Below are 21,192 nucleotides of genomic sequence, written 5' to 3'. Positions count from 1 at the left end.
CTCTGAAAACCCGCATCGAAAAATTGCCTGCTATTAATACCCGTGTTCCCAGTTTTTGTTCTTAAAGGATTTGTCGTAGAGAAGCTGTTTTGTTACTGTTATATGCACCAAAAGCAAGCATAATTCGCTCTTTCTCTCCTTCTCCTCCTCTTCCCTCGCTCTTTTTCTTTCCATCATCGAATTAAGATTGAAGAATTTTGATTATAATCGGCGAAATACAAATCGATCGTCAGTTTGATGAGAATGATAGAGATTCAAGGTGTCACAGGCTGCCACGGTACGCACGTTAAGCTCTGGCATTACATCGATAGAAAAATTGTATTTCGGATTATTGATTTAATTTTAACTTGCACACTGCCTAAGAATTATCGTCTGCAAGATTATATTTTGGTTTCACCGTATAGTGCCTTATTTAATAGATTGTAATGTACGAATATGATAATGTACTCTATCAGCGTAACATAAAGTAAGAAGAACTAGTTTAATGCGGTTATATAAGAATATTTACATTCTCGTGAAAAAAGTACACAAAGTGCTGAAATACAACATATGTATATAATATATTTAATAAATAAACTCCGTATTAATATATGCATCTTTTATTATTTACAAATAGATAATTATTTACCTCCCTTCCTGACAAATTTACAAATAGACATTATAGTTTAATTATACTTAATTATTATATAATTTTTATCAAGAATTAAGAAAATATTATAATTAATAAAATTATAAAGTTATAACTAAAAACTTATTTTACAATAATATTTCCAATGCAATTATATTTTACAAAATATTTTCTAAATTACATTCTCTTATTTATGTTCTTATTCTATTATGTTATTTAAATTTAAAGATAAACATCTTTTTAAGTTAGCTGACACGACTTCTCCGAAACTACTGACATTAATGACTCCAACTTTTGTTGTATGTGAGTAAAATACATGTCCGTTTGTCGCCTAAACTAGGATTAATATTGCAAATTATTAAAATGTTACAAAGTTATAAAAATTATAAAAAACAAGTGTAGATTTTTTTACAAAATCAATTAAATTTAAAAACGTGTGTGTGATAAAAATAGTTAATTTATAAATATTGCAACAATCCTAGTTCCAGCAATCAGATCTAAAGATTAGATATGTGAATTACAAATATGCAAAAGTTGAAGTTGATAGTTTCAATAGTTTCTAAGAAATCATGTCAGCCAATCTGAAAAAAGAAGTTTGTTTTTAAATTTACATAATATAACAACTAATATAGCCGTATTGTCAAAACTTGTAGATATTTACTAAATATATATTAATAGATATGTAAAAGTATAAAAAAATATATGCAGCATTTTCTTTAAAGAAATTATCAAAAAAAATAGCAAATTTTTTTGCGTTTTAGACTAATATCATCTCAATGCACATGTATTATGCAGTGTCACATCATTTATTTCATTTCCGCAAATAAGAAAAACACTTTATTATTAAATATGCGTCATTATCTATTTATAGCCGGTTTATTACCGCAACATAGCTAAGGCCACACACAATTGATAACTTGTTGATCGCGAGATTATGTGATACGCAATAAGTATTAAATATGTTAACACGATAGTACATAACTTCAGTAACGTAGTAATAAAGAGGACAGTCCCCGACACAGCTGTCGTCTTAGCAAAGGTGCCAATTTAGCAGTACGTTACTTTTCGTTACAGGCAACTTTGGAATCGAAAATTTGTTTATAACAGAAGACAAAAAAATTATTTCGACTGTTGAAACAAAAGACAAAAAATCAATTAAAGCTAATTTCTTTTTGCCTAAAAATTAGAGATCTAATTTATACATAATTAAAAAATAAGAGCCCTATATTTCTTCGAATAAATAAATTTTTTTCAAATGTTCTAATAAATTTAACATTTTTTTTACATTTGTTATCCCTTAAAATACGATTCGTATTAAAATATCATTTAGAACCAACCCAAAAATATTATTTTAAAAGTATTAATTCTATAAAAATTAAAAGTTCAAAAATCCATAAAAATTGAGACAAAAAAATTGCTGAAGAGAGAGATTAAAAACACACGTTTTGTTAAATTAAAGTGGCCGAATTATACCCCAAAGGCCGCCCTCCACATAGGACAGGAAAGATGAACTCAATAAACGTAATGGTAAACGCGTCTTTGGAGAAAGCTCTATACTGTATTTTCTCAGGAACATAGCCAAACACGCTTTTATCTGCAACTCAGCCATTCTCATTCCTACACACATTCTCGGTCCCTCGCCAAAAGCAAGATAAGCAAATTTCTCGATGTTGTGCTTTCTGTCTCGGCTGAATCTTTCGGGATCAAACTGTTTGGGATTCTCCCAGTATCGTGGATCTTCGTGTAATCCCATAATAGATATTAAGACGGGCGTTCCAGGTTCCACGCGACAGATAAGTCCATCGGACCCTCTCAACATGATCTCCTTTGTGCAAATCTTATTCTGAGAGCCCACCGTAGGTATAATCCTCATTGATTCCTTGAAAACTTGATCCATGTACGTCATCTCTCCCAAGGCTTCGTAAGTAACACCATTGTGTTTGTTAATCACAGATACTATCTCCTCGCGTAATTTTTTCTGCACTTCTGGATGAGTGGCCAACTGATAGGCGACAAAGCTTAAAGTAGAGCTGGAGGTCTCGTAGCCGTCGAGGAAGAACGACACTGCGTGGGACGTAAGAACATCCAGGTTAATTTTATTATTATTCATGTTTTCCAGATCGACCATCACTTGGAGAAAGTCGTTTCCACGTATCCCTTCTTTCTGTCTTTTCTCTATAACATTCGCAACCATCGTTCTGAACAAACGATCAGCCTTCTTCGGTAAAATACTTGCCTTAAAGATTTTGTTAAGCCATGGCATAAAAAATGTGATGTTGAAAACAATGCTGTTCCATAAGCTCGGCTTAAGAAACTCATTGCCCACCTCGTAGAACGATTCCTTATCTTTCTCGTCGAAACACAAGCCATCCACACCGAAAGCAGCGCTAGATACCACCTGTGACGTAAATCTAGCGAATAAAGTCTTTAACTCGAGCTCCGCTTTTCCGGTTTTGCTTAGCTTTTTGTCCAAGTAGCTCTCGAACTTCTCGCACACCTGTTTGATGGTCTCGAGCAAGATTTTTAGTCGCATGGAAGAGAACGCGTAGGTCAAGCGCTTTCTCCCGGTCAACCACTCGTCACCGGTAGTAAAGAATGGATTATTAGCCAGAAGAGGATCCAATTCGGGATCGACTTCAATGCCATTCTCGGAAAAGTTCACAAAACTCGTCTGCAGCACCTTCTTCACCAACTCCGACTCGAGAATCAGTAACGACGGCGTCATCATATTATAAAATCCAATCATACTGCGATTCCGATTTTCATTGTAAAACTTGTGACAAATCTGGGAGAGACTGCTCTTCAGCATGACAACATCCCAGAAGTGGCCAAAGCCGGGCACGATTCCATCCGGACAGGGTATTCGACGTTTCTGCCAGTATTTATAATTTTTCGTTAAGTAGAAATAGAGAGCCACTAGAACTACGAAGATCAAGAGCACGAGCACAATGGCCATTTCTGCTTGTGAGGAAAACAAAACGATATTAAATGCACTAACGTCTCAGAAGCATTGGTCAAACGACTACTAGTATCGTCCAGTGTTGCGACTGCTTCGCTCAAGCGTAACAAACAGACTCAGACTCTGATACGTACTCTGATACATACATACGACTACTAGTAGCGTCAATTAATGAGCATATTAATGACGTTATGTAATGTTTGTTATGTAATCTTTGTTATGTGATATTGCATAAAAATTGTCGTGTATAAAAAACATCATTTATTTAGTGCTTATTCATCTTTAAACTGTAATCATAAAGATTAAAAATAATTTCCGTTAAACATAACTTGATATTTTTATATTACTGTTGGATATTTTATTGGCAGTTACGAGTATTTTAATTATTGAGTACGAAATTTATTAATCCAATAAACAAAAATATCATTTGAATAATCTAATGTTCGTATATATCTGTCAAAATAAAGTTTTTGAAAATTCTATGTACACGGTCTCTCCCAAAAGTCCCCGAACTGATCGCATAAAAGTGCAACCAGTAGCGCCACTTTCATGAAATTTCTGATAGTAATAGTTCTAATCTTCATTTACATATGTACGAAGCTTCATTTGACTTGTTGAATGGTCTTGACGTAGTGATCGTTCGCGTACGTCATGTTTTTGTGCGCAGTTGCAAAATGGATTTACAAACAATTAAAGAACAACGAATCGTAAGAAATTTTTTGTTAATTTTTTGTTACGTTTCTGTTGCGGTAGAATCGCAATTAACAAAAAATTTTATTACGATTCGTCGTTCTTCCGTTGTTCTTACACGTGTAAATGAAGATTAGAACTATTGCTATCAGAAATTTCATGAAAGTGGCGCCACTGGTTGCACTTTTATGCGATCAGTTTGGAGACTTTTGAGACAGACCGTGTATAAGATAAATCTGACAAATCTATTGATGCTTTCGCTAATTGTAAAATTGCTCGTACACAAGTGTGAAATAATCAAATTATTCTATTATACATTTTTACATGTTTGTATGCATTTAAAGCAACATACAATCAAAGGTAATATACTTAACGTACAAATTAAAATTACTTTAGCTAATAATTACTAATAAAACTATTTTAACATCAATATTATTAAGACTAGTATTTGACATTGAGACAATTCTACGTCGCTCTACATTAAAAGTTAGAACGAGCAATTGAGCAGCGCAATTGCTGGCTATTATTCAATAAGAAAATAGTAATACACTCACATGTTACGTTACATCAAAAGATATACGTTTATTTTCAGCTACACAATGTTTGATAAATCTAGATAAGCTATCTTTTAACGCATATATTCACAGCTATATATGTTACTTTATCTTGTAATATATACTGCAATAAAAAAATGATAATAGAGTATAACAACTTATTTTGATCGTATGAAGTCAATGTAAGGTCAATCTACTCGATAAGAAGCTGTGACGTTTCTTGGCACCACGATTATTATTGTGATAACAAAGTTACAAGTTGCAATAAAATACATGGCACTTGAACAAGCGATAATTTATACATAGCATCTTTTCCAAAAGATTCCTCTGTTATTATGTATCTTAACTTCATCATTAGAATTTTATTTCGTTTTTATGATTTAAAAATATAATGTCAAAATTTCTTAATACTATATATATTAAATTCTTAATAATATATATATTAAATACAAACTGTATTTAATATATATCTTCCTACATTTTTTATCAAATGTGAAAATTAATTAAGTCTGCACAAAAATGTAAAAAAATATTAAATAATATTATGTGATAAAATCCTTTATCGATACTGAGAATCAAAAAGTCAAAATAAATTATTACTGTTATGCAGTCTAGTTTGCTCGTATGAATAGATGCCATCATTCGACCGTTTAAATGATATTATGATTTATTGCAAATAATACATGGTCAAGGTTACATTGATTTGACTGGTCAAACCGTCAGTTATCGTCCGAGAGAAGCAACATGACCGTCATGCTCGTATCGTTGATTCTCGGGGCGCTTATAGCCCTTTACTTTTATCTGACGCGAAATTACAAGTACTGGCAAAAACGTGGAATTCCGTGCGTGGATGGAGCCTTACCGGGATTCGGTCACATGTTCTCAGTTATCTGTATGAAGACGAACCTTGCCGACTTCAGTTCTAAGATCTACAAAAATAACAAGGGACACAGCATGGTCGGAATCTACGATTTCATGTCGCCATTGTTGATGATTCGAGAGCCGGAGTTAATAAAAACGGTACTGCAAACCAATTTCTCGAATTTCTCTGAGAATACTATCTCTGTCGATCCTAAAGTGGACCCGCTCGCGGCAACTAATCCCTTCCTCCTTACCGGTGAGAAGTGGCTAAACAGCAGAAAACGCTTGAGTTACGCATTCTCCAGCATGCGACTAAAGATTCTGCTGGAAAGCGTTAAACAAGTGTGTACGACATTCGAGAATTATATCAATAAAAAGTTAAGCAATGTCGAACAGGCGGAGTTCGAATTGAAGAACCTGTTCTCTAGGTATACAGCACAAGTGGTAGCCGGCGCTGCTTTCGGGGTAGACGGATACTGCTTCGATGACAAGGAAAAAGATATATCATTCACAAAAATCGGAAAAGACATTTTCGAACCATCCTTACGAAATAAACTGATATTCGCCCTTATATTCCTCATTCCGTCGTTGAACAAAATTTTCAAGGTGGGTTTCATTCCGAAACACGTCGATCATTTCTTCAGGACATTAGTTGCGGATGTAATGGAACAAAGAAGACGGGATAAAATACCCAGGAACGATTTTCTCCATCTGATGGCTGAGTTAGAACGAACAGAGGGCGATAAATTCGACACTGAATTGATTGCAGGAAATGCATTATCGTTTTTTCTTGACGGCAATGAATCCTCAGGCAGCGTGATGAGCTTTATCGGTTTTCATTTAGCTAATCACCCGGAAGTACAGGAGAAATTACGCGAGGAGGTGATGTCTGTGCTCAGCAGATATGACGGTGAGATTACTTACGAAGGATTAAAAGAAATGACATATATGGACCAGGTCTTCAACGAGACGCTAAGGCATATTCCCGCAGCAGTTGCCATGAAAAAACGATGTACGGAAGAATTCGAACTGAAAGGATCCGATGGAATTGTCTGCCGCGTTAAACCTGGAATGGAGATTCTGATACCGGTTCAAGCTTTGCACAAAGATCCTCAATATTGGAATCATCCCGAAAAATATGATCCTGAAAGATTCAGTCCGGACAGGAAACAAAAGATCGAAAAATTCGCCTTTCTACCATTCGGCGAAGGCCCGCGAATCTGCGTAGGTATGAGAATGGCTCAGCTACAGATAAAAGCAGGTCTCACTATAATTCTGAGAAAATACAAGATTGAACTATCCTCAAGAACACAAGTACCTTTAAAGATGATTCCTGGTGCTATTTTACCAACACCGAAAGGCGGATTATGGGTCTATCTTCGGCGGCTATAAGTACAAATATCTTTCTTCAAACTCCCAGTATTGTGAATGTTTTATGTCCAAAAAAATTGCAATAAATCTTTACATAAAAATGGAACTTTCTTCGAATATTAATCATAATTACTATACCTTATACAAAAATTTTAAAAACTTGAAATGTTATAATTTGTAATTTATTTCCTTACGGAAATATTGTTATAAGTTTTTGACTTTGTGAAAAATAAGATAGAATTTTTCAATTACGTATAATTTATATCGTTTATGCAATCATAAAAATAAAAAAAAATTAAATTTTTTTAATTAAATAATTTTTGTTATGCTCTCATCTTTTACATAATTATTATGACAATTTCATATTAAGTAATAAATTTGAAATAAATTATTATTCATCATACATAACGCAATCTTATCCAGAAAATTTTCTTCTATTTTATACCTTAATTCCATTATCAGAATATTTTTAATGTTTCTTTTTTCGTTTTAATCCAAAGAAAAAATAATCCCAAACTTTCTTAATATTTTAAACATATATCTTCTTTTAATAATAAATTAATTCTTCGACCGATAAATGCTTTAAACGTGTAGATAAAATTAAAATCGCTTATTTGGTCTGTGAATCTTGGTGTTGATTATAATTTTTCTATTAATATATTATTCTCAACTTATATGAATTGCGCGCCGACAATTCAGTCTTGAAATACAGTTATTCAGCTACGCACTAATGCTCAAAAGCATCTAAAATTTCCCCTTTAATCCGCAAAAAACTATAAATAATTCATTGTGGAAAATAATACCTCAGCCAGAATATATCTTCTTTATATTCTTTTTTTGATGACTAAGGAGATCAATTTAGTCAATGTAATTGTGAGAAAATATCACTTAATATTACAGAGTAATAAGATTCACTTATCGACACTAAAAGTTGCCAGTGCGAATTTTATTAGTGTTTTGCAGTCTCACCCATTCACCCGTTAATTGGCACTATCAATGTAGGTACAGTCCTCTCAACAATTCTGCTGTATCATGACTACTATAGTAGGTGATACGATGTCAAGGCAACCTCGATTAATTCGTTCAAGCGTCAGTTATCGTCCGAGAGAAGCAACATGACCGTCGTGCTCGTATCTCTGATTCTCGGAGCGCTTATAGCCCTTTACTTTTATCTGACGCGAAATTACAAGTACTGGCAAAAACGTAGAATTCCGTGCGCAAATGGAGTCCTACCGGGATTCGGTCACATGTTCTCGGTTTTCTGTATGAAGACAGACTTTGTCAACTTTATTTGCAAAATTTATAAAGATAACAAGGGACACAGCATGGTCGGAATCTACGATTTCATGTCGCCGTTGTTGATGATTCGAGAGCCGGAGTTAGTAAAAACGGTGCTGCAAACCGATTTCTCGAGTTTTTCTGAGAACGCCATCCCTATTGATCCTGAATTGGATCCGCTCACAGCAACCAATCCCTTCGTCCTTTCCGGTGAGAAGTGGCTAAACAGCAGAAAAAGATTGAGTTACGCATTCTCCAGCATGCGACTAAAGATTCTGCTCAAAAGCGTTAATCAAGTGTGTATGGCGTTCGAGAATTATATCGATAAAAAGCTAAGCAATGTCGAAAAGGTGGAATTCGAATTAAAGAACCTGTTCTCTAAGTATACAGCACAAGTGGTAGCAGGCGCTGGTTTTGGCATAGATGGATATTGTTTCGATGACGAGAAAAAGGATATATCGTTCACAAAAATTGGAAAAGACATTTTCGAACCGACCTTGCGAAATAAACTAGCATTTACCCTTATGTTCTTCATTCCATCATTGAACAAAATCTTTAAGATTAGCATAGTTCCGAAACATATCGATCATTTCTTCAGAACGTTAGTTGCAGATTTAATGGAACAAAGAAGACGGGAAAAAATACCTAGGAACGATTTTCTCCATTTGATGGTCGAATTAGAACGAGCAGAGGGCGATAAATTTGACACTGAAACAATCGCAGGACATGCATTGTCGTTCTACGTTGACGGCACGGAATCTTCCGGCAGTACAATGAGCTTCATCTGTTTCTATTTGGCCAGCAACCGAGAAGTACAGGAGAAATTACGCGAAGAGGTGCTGTCTGTGCTTAGAAGATACAACGGTGAGATTACTTACGAAGGATTGAAGGAAATGACATATATGGATCAGGTCTTTAACGAGTCGCTAAGGCTGCTACCCACAGCAACTTTCTTAAAGAAACGATGTACAGAAGAATTCGAACTTAAAGGATCTGATGGAATTGTCTGCCGCGTTCAACCTGGAACGGAAATTCTGATACCGGTTCAAGCTTTGCACAAAGATCCTCAATACTGGGATCATCCCGAGGAATACGACCCTGAAAGATTTAACCCGGAAAGAAAACACAGCAACGAAAGATTTGCCTATCTGCCCTTCGGCGAAGGCCCGCGAATCTGCGTGGGTATGAGAATGGCACAGCTGCAGATAAAAGCAGGTCTGGCTATAATTTTGAGAAAATACAGGATGGACCTATCCCCAAGAACACAAGTACCTTTAAAGATGATTCCTAGTACTTTTTTACCAACGCCGAAAGGCGGATTATGGGTTTATTTTCGACAACTATAAGTACAAATATCTTTCTTGAAACTTCTTTAAAACTCTCGGCATTGCGAATAATGTCTTATATCAAAAAAATTGTAACACATTTTTACATAAAAATATAACTTTCTTCGAATTTAATCAATCTTAATTAATATACAAAAGTTGTAGTAATTGAAATGTAATTATTTGTTATTTATTTTCTTACTCCCCTTATCTAAAAAACTGTAAATAATGTACTGCGAAAAATAGTAGCCAAGATATATCTTCTTTATATTCTTTCTTCGATGACTAAGAGGATCAATTTAGTCAATTGTAAGAAAATATCACTTAACATTACAAGGTAAGGAAATTCAATTATCGACATTAAAAATGCCAATGCAAATTTTAGAAGATATTTAATTTTTATTTTGCAATCTTATCCGTTCACCCGTTAATCGGCGCTATCAATGTATGTACCGTCCTCACAATGATTCTGCTGTATCATGACTAGCGCCAAAAAAACAATATAAAAACACTATGTACTGATTACTTATTGATCGGTAATATAATTAAATTTTATGACAATATCATCAAAACATTATTAGATCTGAATAAAAAGAGCAAAAACGTCTCGTCATAGAACATGTTGATATATATCTTAAACAGAAACAAAATTTCACTATTCTTAGAATATTTGATATCGTATAATTTTTATTCTTAATTTTTTGTAATTGTTATAAGTATAATAGTTCTTAATTTTGTAAAAAATGTTTTTCAAATAAGCAATAATTAATACTTAACACATCATCTTTCACTTTGTCTCAACTTCATGATTAAACTATTTGAAATATTTTTCATTTTTAATGCTGCACAAATAAGCCAAAACTTCATAATATATTAAAAAAATTTTTTCGATAATTAAGCAGATTAATTTAGTCCATACAATTATAAAAAATATTACTTAATATTACAGAGTCATAAAGCTCATCGACACTACAAGTCGCCTATGCAAATTTTGATTATTTTATAGTCTCAATCATTAACCCGTTAATAAACGCTATCAACGTACACACTTCTCTCAGTGATTCCGTTGCATCACTTGACTAATCGCGAATGATACATGGTCAAGGCTACCTTGATCAATCCGCTCAAACGTCAGTTATCGTCCGAAAGAGCAAGATGACCGTCATGCTAGTGTCTCTGATTCTCGGGGCGCTTATAGCCCTTTACTATTATTTAACGCGAAATTACAAATATTGGCAAAAACGTGGAATTCCGTGTGCGGATGGAGTTCTACCAGGATTCGGTCACGTGTTGTCGATATCTATTATGAAAACACATTTTGCTGATTTCTGTGACAAAATCTACAAAAATAACAAGGGTCGGAGCATGGTCGGGATATACGACTTCACGTCGCCGTCGTTGATGATTCTTGAGCCGCAACTGGTAAAAACGGTGATGCAAACTAATTTCTCGAGTTTCTCTGAGAACACCATCACTGTCGATTTCAAATTGGATACGCTTTTAGCGCATAATCCCTTCTTTATTTCGGGTGAAAAGTGGCTAAACAACAGAAAACGCTTGATTAACGCGTTCTCCACCATGCGATTAAAGATCCTGCTCGAAAACGTTAAAAAGGTATGCGAGACATTCGATAATTATATCGATAAAAAGTTGTGCAACGTTGAGAAGGTGGAGTACGAATTGAAGTTCTTGTTCTCCAAATATACCGCACAAGTGGTAGCCAGTGCTGGTTTTGGCGTGGATGGATACTGCTTCGATGACGAGAAAAAGGATATATCTTTCCAAAAAGTCGGACAAGCCATTTTTGAACCGTCCGTGCGAAGCGCAATCGCGTTCGCTCTCATGTTCTTCGTTCCGTCGTTGAATAAAATCTTTAAAATGAGCTTTATTCCCAAACACATCGATCATTTTATCAGAACATTGATTGCAGATCTCATGGAACAAAGAAGAAAAGATAAAATACCTAGGAACGATTTTCTACACTTGATGGCTGAATTAGAGCGTTCAGAAAACGAAAAATTCGAAAATGAAATGCTCGCAGGACATGCACTGTCGTTCCTCATTGATGGTTATGAGACTTCTAGCAGCGTACTAAGCTACATCGGTTTCTATTTAGCCAGTTATCCGGAAGTACAAGAGAAATTACGTAAGGAGGTGATGTCCGTGCTCAATAAATACGACGGTGAAATAACATACGATGGTTTGAGAGAGATGACATACATGGACCAGGTCTTCAACGAATCAATGAGGATGATACCCGTATTAGGGGTCTTGAAAAAACGATGTACGGAAGAGTTCGAATTGAAAGGATCCGATGGAATTGTCTGTCGCGTTCAACCCGGAACGGAGATCCTGATACCGGTTCAATCTTTGCACAAAGATCCTCAGTATTGGGAACATCCCGAGGAGTATGATCCTGAAAGATTCAACCCGGACAGAAAACAGAACAACGAGAGATTCGCCTTTTTACCCTTTGGTGAGGGCCCGCGAATCTGCGTAGGTATGAGAATGGCTCATCTGCTGGTAAAGGGAAGTCTGGCTATGATTATGAAGAGATACAAGATGGAACCATCACCAAAAACACAAATTCCTTTAAAAATGATTCCTGGAGCTATTATACAAACACCGAAAGGCGGTCTATGGGTCTATTTTCGGAAGTTATAAGTACGCATATTTTCTTTCAAGCATTCAGCATTATGAATGATATTTATGTTCAAAAAAAATAATTGTAACAAATCTTTTCGAAACTGAAAGATCGAAATCGAAACTAGAAGTTATATTCATAAAAATATAATTCTCTTAAAGTACAATCTAATTTTGTTATTGTATTTTTACATAAAAATAAAAAGATACTTGAAATTTTATAATTGTTTACAATATATTTATTCTCATGTACGTATTATAGTAAATTCTCTTTGCATTAAAGAAGCTGATAAACATAATTAAAAAAATAATCAGTATGTTGATATAGAGAACCTTCATAAGATTATAAAACATGTTACAAAATAATAAGATTTACTTATCAGAAACAGAACTCGTCAATATAAATTTTATTACTATTTTGCAGTTTCACCCGTTAAATGGCGCTATCAGTATACGTTACGTAAATTAATCTCAACGGTTTTGCTGTATCACGATTAATCATATCAGTTATACTGATTTATTCGCTTAAGTGACAGTTCGAAAGAGTAACATGACCATCATGCTGGTCTCTTTGATTCTCGGGGCGCTTATAGCCTTTTACTTTTATTTAACGCAAAATTACAAATATTGGCAGAAACGTGGAGTTCCTTGCGTGGATGGAGCCCTGCCAGGATTCGGTCACATGCTGTCGGTGACGTCCACGAAAACGAACCTCGTCGATTTTTGTGAGAAGATCTACAAGGATTACAAAGGTCGCAGTATGGTAGGATTTTACGACTTCACGTCGCCGTCGTTGATGATTCTCGAGCCGCAGCTAGTAAAAACGGTGATGCAAACCAACTTCTCGAGTTTCTCTGAAAATGCCATCTTTTTCGATCCCAAATTAGACTCACTTATAGCACATAATCCTTTTTTTATTTCGGGTGAAAAATGGCAAAACAATAGAAAACGTTTGACTAACGCATTCTCCAGCATGCGACTAAAGATCCTGCTCGAAAGCGTTAAAAAGGTATGTGTGGAGTTCGAAAACTATATTGATAAAAAGCTAAGTAATGTCGAAAAGACAGAATTCGAATTGAAGACTTTGTTCGCTAAGTACACCGCACAGGTAGTAGCCGCCGCTGGTTTCGGCGTAAATGGATACTGCTTTGATGACGAGCAAAAGGGTATGTCTTTCACAAAAATCGGAAAAACTCTGTTTGAGCCATCCACAAAAAACACAATCATGTTCGCTCTCTTTTTCCTTATGCCATCATTGAATAAAATCTTTAAAATAAGATTTGTTCCTGAGCAAATCGATCGTTTCATCAAGACATTGGTTGCAGATCTCATTGAACAAGGAAAAAAGGATAAAATACGTAGAAACGATTTTCTCCATTTAATGTTAGAATTAGAACAATCAGCAAACAATAAATTTGATATTGACGTGCTCGCAGGACATGCATTTTCATTTCTCGTCGATGGTTATGAGACTTCTAGCAGTACTATGAGCTACATCGGTTTTCATTTAGCCAGCCACCCGGAAGTACAGGAGAAATTGCGCGAGGAGGTGATGACGGTGCTCAACAGACACGGCGGTGAAATCACTTACGACGGTTTGAGAGAGATGACATACATGGACCAGGTCTTCAACGAGTCGATGAGGATGATATCTGCAATAGTGATCATGAAGAAACGATGTACAGAAGAGTTCGAACTGAAAGGATCCGATGGAATTGTCTGCCGCGTCCAACCCGGAACGGAAATCGTGATACCGATTCAATCTCTGCATAAAGATTCTCAATATTGGGAACATCCCGAGGAGTACGATCCTGAAAGATTCAACCCAGAAAAAAAACATAGCAACGAGAAATTTACCTATCTGCCCTTCGGCGAAGGCCCACGAATGTGCGTGGGCATGAGAATGGCCCAGCTACAAATGAAGGCAGGTCTGGCTACGGTTCTAAAAAAATACAGAATGGAACTATCCCCGAAAACGCAAATTCCTTTAAAAATGATTCCTTCTTTTCTACAAATACCGAAAGGCGGCCTGTGGGTCTACCTTAGTCATATATAAATATAAATATTTTCTTTCCAACTTTTGTCGAAGTCACAACGTCGCAAATGTTTTCTATGTTCAAAGAAAGAATTTGTAATTATTATGTACATAAAAAGGAATTCTCTTCAAATCAATCTCAATTATTACATCTTTATATGTAACATAATTATAAAAATAACAAGATACTACCGCAAAAAAAACAATATAAAAACACTATGTATTAATTACTTATCAATCGATAATATAATGAAATTTTATGATAATATCATCAAAACATTATATAATCTAAATAAAAAGAGTAAAAACATCATAGAACGTGTTAATATATATCTTAAATAGAAACAAAAGATTAAAATATTTGGTATCGTACAATTTTTATTATTTTCAATTTTTTGTAATTGTTATAAGTATAATAGGTCTTAATGTTGTAAAAAATGTTTTTTAAATAAGCAATAATTAATACTTAACACATCGTCTTTCACTTTGTCTCAACTTCATGATTAAACTATTTTAACTGTTTTTCATTTTTAATGCTATACAAATAAGCCAAAACTTTCATAATATATTGAACATATATTTTTAAAAATTTTTTCGATAATTAAGAATAATTTAGAATAATTTAGTCCATACAATTGTAAAAAATATCACTTAATGTCACAGAGTAATAAAGTTCATCGATACTACAAGTCGCCAATGCAAATTGTATGACTACTTTATAATCTCACTCGTTAAGGGAGTTCCGTTGCTAAATCAAAATGAACAGATTTTCATGAAACTTTGTAAAGAAGTTCAAATTAGTGATATAAATTAACTGTCAAAATTTCAGAAACCTAAACTAGCTAGTTATTTAGATATTAAATATTTTATTAACATGGGCTCTTACGGGAATCGATAAATTTTCGGGATTTTTCAGTTTTTATGGTCGTATTAAACATAGAAGTAATGAACAGATGTTAGTGAAACTTTACAATAATACATCTTAGCTGTCCAGAAAAGTACTGTTAAATTTTTGAAATTATAATGCACTTGCTCGTTTGAGTGAAATAATTAATAAGATAAAAAAAGGTTACAATAATCGAAGTAATACAGCACGTAAGGGTGATAAATGTGTGCTAGTGATATAACATGAATTTCAAATGTTGTATTTAGTTATCTAAGAGTGGTATAATAGTGAAAAATGTTTATTCTCAATTTAAAAAAAGTTATTTCAGTAATGGAGGTAGTGCTTTATAGCCGAATTCTTTCTTATATTCACCATTATTAATTTTAGACCATGTACAGCAAAAAAAAGAAGGCAACAAAAGTCATTTGAATATTTTACTTTACTTGAACCCCTGTGCTACTTGTTGTGCCGGGCCTGAGCAGAGGAACTCCCTTAACCCGTTGATAGACGTTATCAACGTACACACTTCTCTCAATGATCCGGTTGCATCACTTGATGAGTTGCAATTGTCGCGAATGATACAATGGTCAAAGCTATATTGATGTTCGCTTGCTTAAGCGTTAGTTATCATCTGAAAGAGGCAACATGACTATCGCGTTGGTGTCTCTAATTGTCGGGGCGTTTGTAGCTCTTTACTATTATTTGACGCGAAATTACAAGTATTGGCAGAAACGTGGAGTTCCTTGCGTGGATGGAGCCCTGCCAGGATTCGGTCATATGCTGTCGGTGACGTCCACGAAAACGCACATCGCCGATTTTTGTGACAAGATCTACAAAAATTACAAAGGTCGCAGTATGATAGGATTTTACGACTTCACGTCGCCGTCGTTGATGATTCTTGAACCACAATTGGTAAAAACGGTGATGCAAACCAACTTCTCGAGTTTCTCTGAAAATGCCATTTATCTCGATCCCAAACTGGACTCACTTATAGCACATAATCCTTTCTTTCTTTCGGGTGAAAAATGGCAAAACAGTAGAAAACGTTTGACTAACGTATTCTCCAGCATGCGACTAAAGATCCTGCTCGAAAGCGTTAAAAAGGTATGTGTGGAGTTCGAAAACTATATTGATAAAAAGTTAAGCAATATCGAAAAGACAGAATTTGAATTGAAGACTTTGTTTGCTAAGTATACCGCACAGGTAGTAGCCGCTGCTGGTTTCGGCATAAATGGATACTGCTTTGATGTTGAGAAAAAGAACATGTCTTTCACAAAAATCGGAAAAACTCTGTTTAAGCCATCCACGAAAAACACAATCATGTTCGCTCTCCTTATCTTTATGCCATTATTGAATAAAATCTTTAAGATAAGATTTATTCCTGAGCACATCGATCGTTTCATCAAGACATTGGTTACAGATCTCATTGAACAAGGGAAAAAGGATAAAATACCTAAAAACAATTTTCTCCATTTAATGTTAGAATTAGAACACTCAGAAAACAATAAATTTGATATCGAAGTGCTCGCAGGACATGCATTTTCGTTTTTTCTCGATGGCTATGAGACTTCTAGCAGTACTATGAGCTACATCGGTTTTCATTTAGCCAGCCACCCGGAAGTACAGGAGAAATTGCGCGAGGAGGTGATGACGGTGCTCAACAGACACGACGGTGAAATCACTTACGACGGTTTGAGAGAGATGACATACATGGACCAGGTCTTCAACGAGTCGATGAGAATGATATCTCCATTAGTAATTATAAAGAAACGATGTACAGAAGAGTTCGAACTAAAAGGATCCGATGGAATTGTCTGCCGCGTTCAATCCGGAACGAAGATCGTGATACCGATTCAATCTCTGCACAAAGATCCTCAATATTGGAAACATCCCGAGGAGTACGATCCTGAAAGATTCAACCCGGAAAAAAAACATAGCAACGAGAGATTTACCTATCTGCCCTTCGGCGAAGGCCCACGAATGTGCGTGGGTATGAGAATGGCCCAGCTACAAATAAAGGCAGGTCTGGCTACGATTCTAAAAAAATACAGAATGGAACTATCCCCGAAAACGCAAATTCCTTTAAAAATGATTCCTTCTTTTGTACAAGTACCGAAAGGCGGCCTGTGGGTCTACCTCCGTCAGATATAAATATGAATATTTTATTTCCAACTTTTGTCAAACTCACAACGTCGTAAATGTTTTCTATGTTCAAAGAAAGAATTTGTAATTATTATGTACATAAAAAAGCATTCTCTTCAAATCAATCTCAATTATTACATCTTTATAACATAATTATAAAAATAAGATATTTAGTAGTGTCCCCCAAAAACAATATAAAAACACTACGTATTAATTACTTATTGATCGAAAATATAATAAAATTTTATATGCTCAAAATATTATATCTGAATAAAAAGAGCAAAAACGTCTCGTCATAGAACGTGTTAATATATATCTTAAACAGAAACAAAGGATTAGAATATCTGGTATCGTAAAAAATGTTTTTTAAATAAGCAATAATTAATACTTAACACATCATCTTTCACTTTGTCTTAACTTCCTGATTAAACTATTTTAACTATTTTTCATTTTTAATGTTGTACAAATAAGCCAAAATTTTCATAATATAATGAACATATATTTAAAAAAAAATTTTCAATAATTAAACAGAATAATTTAATCCATACAATTGTAAAAAATATTACTTAATATCACAGAGTAATAAAGCTCATTGATACTACAAGTAACCAATGCAAATTTTATGACTACTTTATAGTTTCACTCGTTAACCCGTTAATAGACGCTATCAATGTACACACTTCTCTCAGTGATTCCGTTGCATCACTAGTCGCGAATGATATATGGTCAAGGCTGCATTGATATCCGCTCAAGCATCAGTTACCATCCAAAAGAGGCAGCATGACTATCGCGTTGGTATCTCTGATTCTTGGGGCGCTTGTAGCTCTTTACTATTATTTGACGCGAAATTACAAATATTGGCAGAAACATGGTGTTCCGTGCGTGGATGGAGCCTTGCCAGGACTCGGTCACATGCTGCCGTTGATGTCCATGAGAACGCACCTTGCCGATTTCTATGACAAGATCTACAAGGATAACAAAGGTCGCAGCATGGTCGGAATCTACGACTTTACGTCGCCGTTGTTAATGATTCTCGAGCCGGAGCTGGTAAAAACGGTGCTACAAACCAATTTCTCGAGTTTCTCTGAAAACACCATCTCCTTCGACCCCAAAGTGGATCCGCTTGTATCACACAATCCCTTTGCCCTTTCCGGTGAGAAGTGGACAAACAGCAGAAAACGCATGACTTACGCATTTTCTAGCATGCGGCTAAAGATCTTGCTCGAAAGCGTTAAAAAAGTGTGCGTCGAGTTCGAGAATTATATCGAAGAAAAGCTGAGCGATGGGAAGACGGAATTCGAATTGAAGACCTTGTTCTCTAAGTATACCGCACAGGTAGTAGCCGCCGCTGGTTTCGGCGTGGATGGATACTGTTTCGATGACGAGAAAAAGAATACGTCTTTCATAAAAATTGGAAAAGCTGTTGTTGAGCCATCTATGCGAAGCATAATCGCGTTTACGCTTACGTTCTTGATTCCATCATTAAACAAAATCTTTAAGATGAGATTTATTCCCGAGCACATCGATCATTTCGTCAGAACATTGGTAGCGGACGTCTTGGAACAAAGACGAAAGGACAAAATACCTAGGAATGATTTTCTCCAATTGATGGTCGAATTAGAACGAGCAGAGGGCGAAAAATTCGGCACTGAAATGGTCGCAGGACATGCGTTGTCATTCATCCTCGACGGCTATGAGACTTCTAGCAGCACTATGAGCTACAGCGGCTTCTATTTGGCGAGCTACCCGAAAATACAGGAGAAATTACGCGAAGAGGTCATATCCGTACTCAGCAAATACAATGGTAAAATTACTTATGAAGGATTGAAGGAAATGAAGTACATGGACCAGGTTATTAACGAGTCAATGAGACTGATACATGCAGCAGTAGTCATGAAGAAACGGTGTACGGAAGAGTTCGAACTGAAGGGATCTGACGGAGTTGTCTGCCGCGTACAACCCGGAATGGAAATTTTGATACCAGTTCAATCTCTGCAAAAAGATCCTCAATACTGGGAAAATCCCGAGGAGTACGATCCTGAAAGATTCAGTCTAGAGAAAAAACGAAACATCGAGAAATTTGCCTTTTTACCTTTCGGAGAAGGCCCGCGTATTTGCGTGGGTATGAGAATGGCTCAGTTGCAGATGAAAGCAGGTCTAGCTACGATTCTGAAGAAATACAAGATAGAATTATCCTCGAAGACCCAAATTCCTTTAAAGATGATTCCTGGGGCTCTTTTACCATCACCGAAAGGTGGTGTGTGGACCTATTTTTGGAAGCTATAAATACAAATATTATATTTCCATCTTCTTTAGAGTTTTCAACGTCGTAATGTTTAAAGAAAAGAAGAATTTTTACATAAAAAATCTCTTCAAATTTGATCAGCTTTAATGTACTTTATACAAAAATAGAAAAGATTGAAATATTATAATTATATTATAATATCGTATTCAAATAGATATTAATATAAAACCTTGTATTATATAAATCAATAAAAAAAATTTAATTGCTTTATATCTGTATAAAAATAAGAGATTAAAATATTAAAAATTATAATACAATTCTTTTTTATATATAGCATCTTTTTCTATATAATTATTGTAACTATAATAAAAATTATAAAATATATAAAAAATTCTTATTATAACAGAATTTAACCATTAAAAAAAAATTACTGTGTGTCTTTATATAAAAATAAAAATAAAAATATTTGAAATATTGCAATTTTTAAAAAAAAATTTTTATACAAATTTGGTTATAATTCGGTTTAATTAAATTTTAATATTAATTTTCTTTAGTGTCAAAAATATATTTAACATGCAAAGAGTATATATCACTCAGGATGTATACTCAAATTTTGTAGAATTCTCTGGGAAAATTCCTAGTTTTATCAGGATTTTTTTCAAAATTTCAAGAAATATTAAAAAAGACATTATAGAATTAAATAACATATAACAATTTGTCCGCAATATTTTTCATTAAAAGTTAAATAAATAATAAAATGCGATTAAGCACATAACACTAATTTAAAGCAATATATGGCAATTGTCACTGATTTAATTGCTGATTTAATAAAAACGAGTCAGACATGAATGTGAACCCGTCAGACACGGATGCGTGCTATATTTATCAATTGTCAACATTTCTTATTATCAAAAAATTAAAAAAAAAACAAAAAATCATTTTGTCATAAAAACACAAGTAAAATTTCTAAAATTTTTCGGAATTAAAAAAATTCTTGATCAACCAGGATGCTAAATATCTGCATATTTATTTTTTAATTATACTAATTAATTAATTATATTGTGTATATCCTCCACACATCATTTCCACTCCATGTGCAACTGTTTCAGGATCAATTTTACAAGTAGAAAACAAAAAACAACTACTCACTCTTTTGCTATTCCGTCCTTGTCCAATAGCTGTCAACTTCGTCCTTCTCTTTTATCTTTTCATCTCTCGTATTCCTATCCCTGCTTTTCCTTCATGGTACTCACAAAAGAGAGATTTAAATTTACTGCTAAAAAAAAGTTACAGAATTATTCCAACGACAAATGTTGTACATGAAATAAGGCAAGAAGCAACTCTGCAAAAGTGACGCTCCGATTCATCTTGTTTTGGCAGCACGTAAAATCGTACCTTAATCACATCTCTTGCACGGAGCGCTACAAATGACGCTCATTTACGTCCCAGATGCGACTGTTCCAGAAACGATCAATTACGCGGGTAGAAAATAGCAAACAAATAAATTACTCACTCCCTGGCTATTCTGCCATCGCCCGAACAAGCCTCTCAGACTTTTTCCGTTTCTCGCTATCG

The 21,192-nt window shown here is 34.7% G+C and overlaps 7 protein-coding genes across 8 annotated transcripts; 6 read left to right on the top strand and 1 right to left on the bottom strand.

Moving 5' to 3' along the window:
* Positions 1-784: 784 nt before the first annotated feature.
* Positions 785-3,728, bottom strand: LOC105836517 (cytochrome P450 6j1). Its single transcript, XM_012680593.3, has one exon. It carries the CDS (start codon positions 3,582-3,584, stop codon positions 2,082-2,084), a length of 1,503 nt encoding a protein of 500 aa, XP_012536047.1. The 5' UTR covers positions 3,585-3,728; the 3' UTR covers positions 785-2,081.
* A 1,811-nt stretch (positions 3,729-5,539) lies between these two features.
* Positions 5,540-7,169, top strand: LOC118647869 (probable cytochrome P450 6a13). The gene has a single exon (XM_036293763.1). It carries the CDS (start codon positions 5,576-5,578, stop codon positions 7,082-7,084), a length of 1,509 nt encoding a protein of 502 aa, XP_036149656.1. The 5' UTR covers positions 5,540-5,575; the 3' UTR covers positions 7,085-7,169.
* A 466-nt stretch (positions 7,170-7,635) lies between these two features.
* LOC105836521 (probable cytochrome P450 6a13) lies at positions 7,636-9,845 on the top strand. Its single transcript, XM_012680599.3, has one exon. It carries the CDS (start codon positions 8,179-8,181, stop codon positions 9,685-9,687), a length of 1,509 nt encoding a protein of 502 aa, XP_012536053.2. The 5' UTR covers positions 7,636-8,178; the 3' UTR covers positions 9,688-9,845.
* Positions 9,846-10,749: 904 nt separating this feature from the next.
* LOC105836512 (probable cytochrome P450 6a13) lies at positions 10,750-13,082 on the top strand. 2 transcript variants are annotated; one of them, XM_012680587.3, is made up of 2 exons: positions 10,750-12,330; positions 12,944-13,082. In XM_012680587.3, exon 1 carries the CDS (start codon positions 10,756-10,758, stop codon positions 12,328-12,330), a length of 1,575 nt encoding a protein of 524 aa, XP_012536041.3. In that variant the 5' UTR covers positions 10,750-10,755; the 3' UTR covers positions 12,944-13,082. The 2 variants fall into 2 exon arrangements, with proteins under 2 accessions (XP_012536041.3, XP_012536040.3); XM_012680586.3 differs by lacking the exon at positions 12,944-13,082 and adding an exon at positions 12,734-12,852 and having other exon boundaries at positions 10,751-12,330.
* On the top strand, positions 12,860-14,365 carry LOC118647896 (cytochrome P450 6a2-like). Its single transcript, XM_036293827.1, has one exon. It carries the CDS (start codon positions 12,860-12,862, stop codon positions 14,363-14,365), a length of 1,506 nt encoding a protein of 501 aa, XP_036149720.1.
* An 853-nt stretch (positions 14,366-15,218) lies between these two features.
* On the top strand, positions 15,219-17,493 carry LOC118647870 (cytochrome P450 6a2-like). The gene has a single exon (XM_036293764.1). The coding sequence runs from the start codon at positions 15,876-15,878 to the stop codon at positions 17,379-17,381; it is 1,506 nt and encodes a 501-aa protein (XP_036149657.1). The 5' UTR covers positions 15,219-15,875; the 3' UTR covers positions 17,382-17,493.
* Positions 17,494-17,910: 417 nt separating this feature from the next.
* On the top strand, positions 17,911-19,886 carry LOC118647871 (cytochrome P450 6a2-like). The gene has a single exon (XM_036293765.1). It carries the CDS (start codon positions 18,153-18,155, stop codon positions 19,656-19,658), a length of 1,506 nt encoding a protein of 501 aa, XP_036149658.1. The 5' UTR covers positions 17,911-18,152; the 3' UTR covers positions 19,659-19,886.
* Positions 19,887-21,192: the final 1,306 nt, after the last annotated feature.

The sequence above is a fragment of the Monomorium pharaonis genome, chromosome 11 (genome assembly GCF_013373865.1).
Source record: "Monomorium pharaonis isolate MP-MQ-018 chromosome 11, ASM1337386v2, whole genome shotgun sequence".
NCBI lineage: Eukaryota > Metazoa > Arthropoda > Insecta > Hymenoptera > Formicidae > Monomorium > Monomorium pharaonis.
Note: the sequence above shows the minus strand (reverse complement) of the source record. Positions and strands in the feature narration are given on the sequence as shown.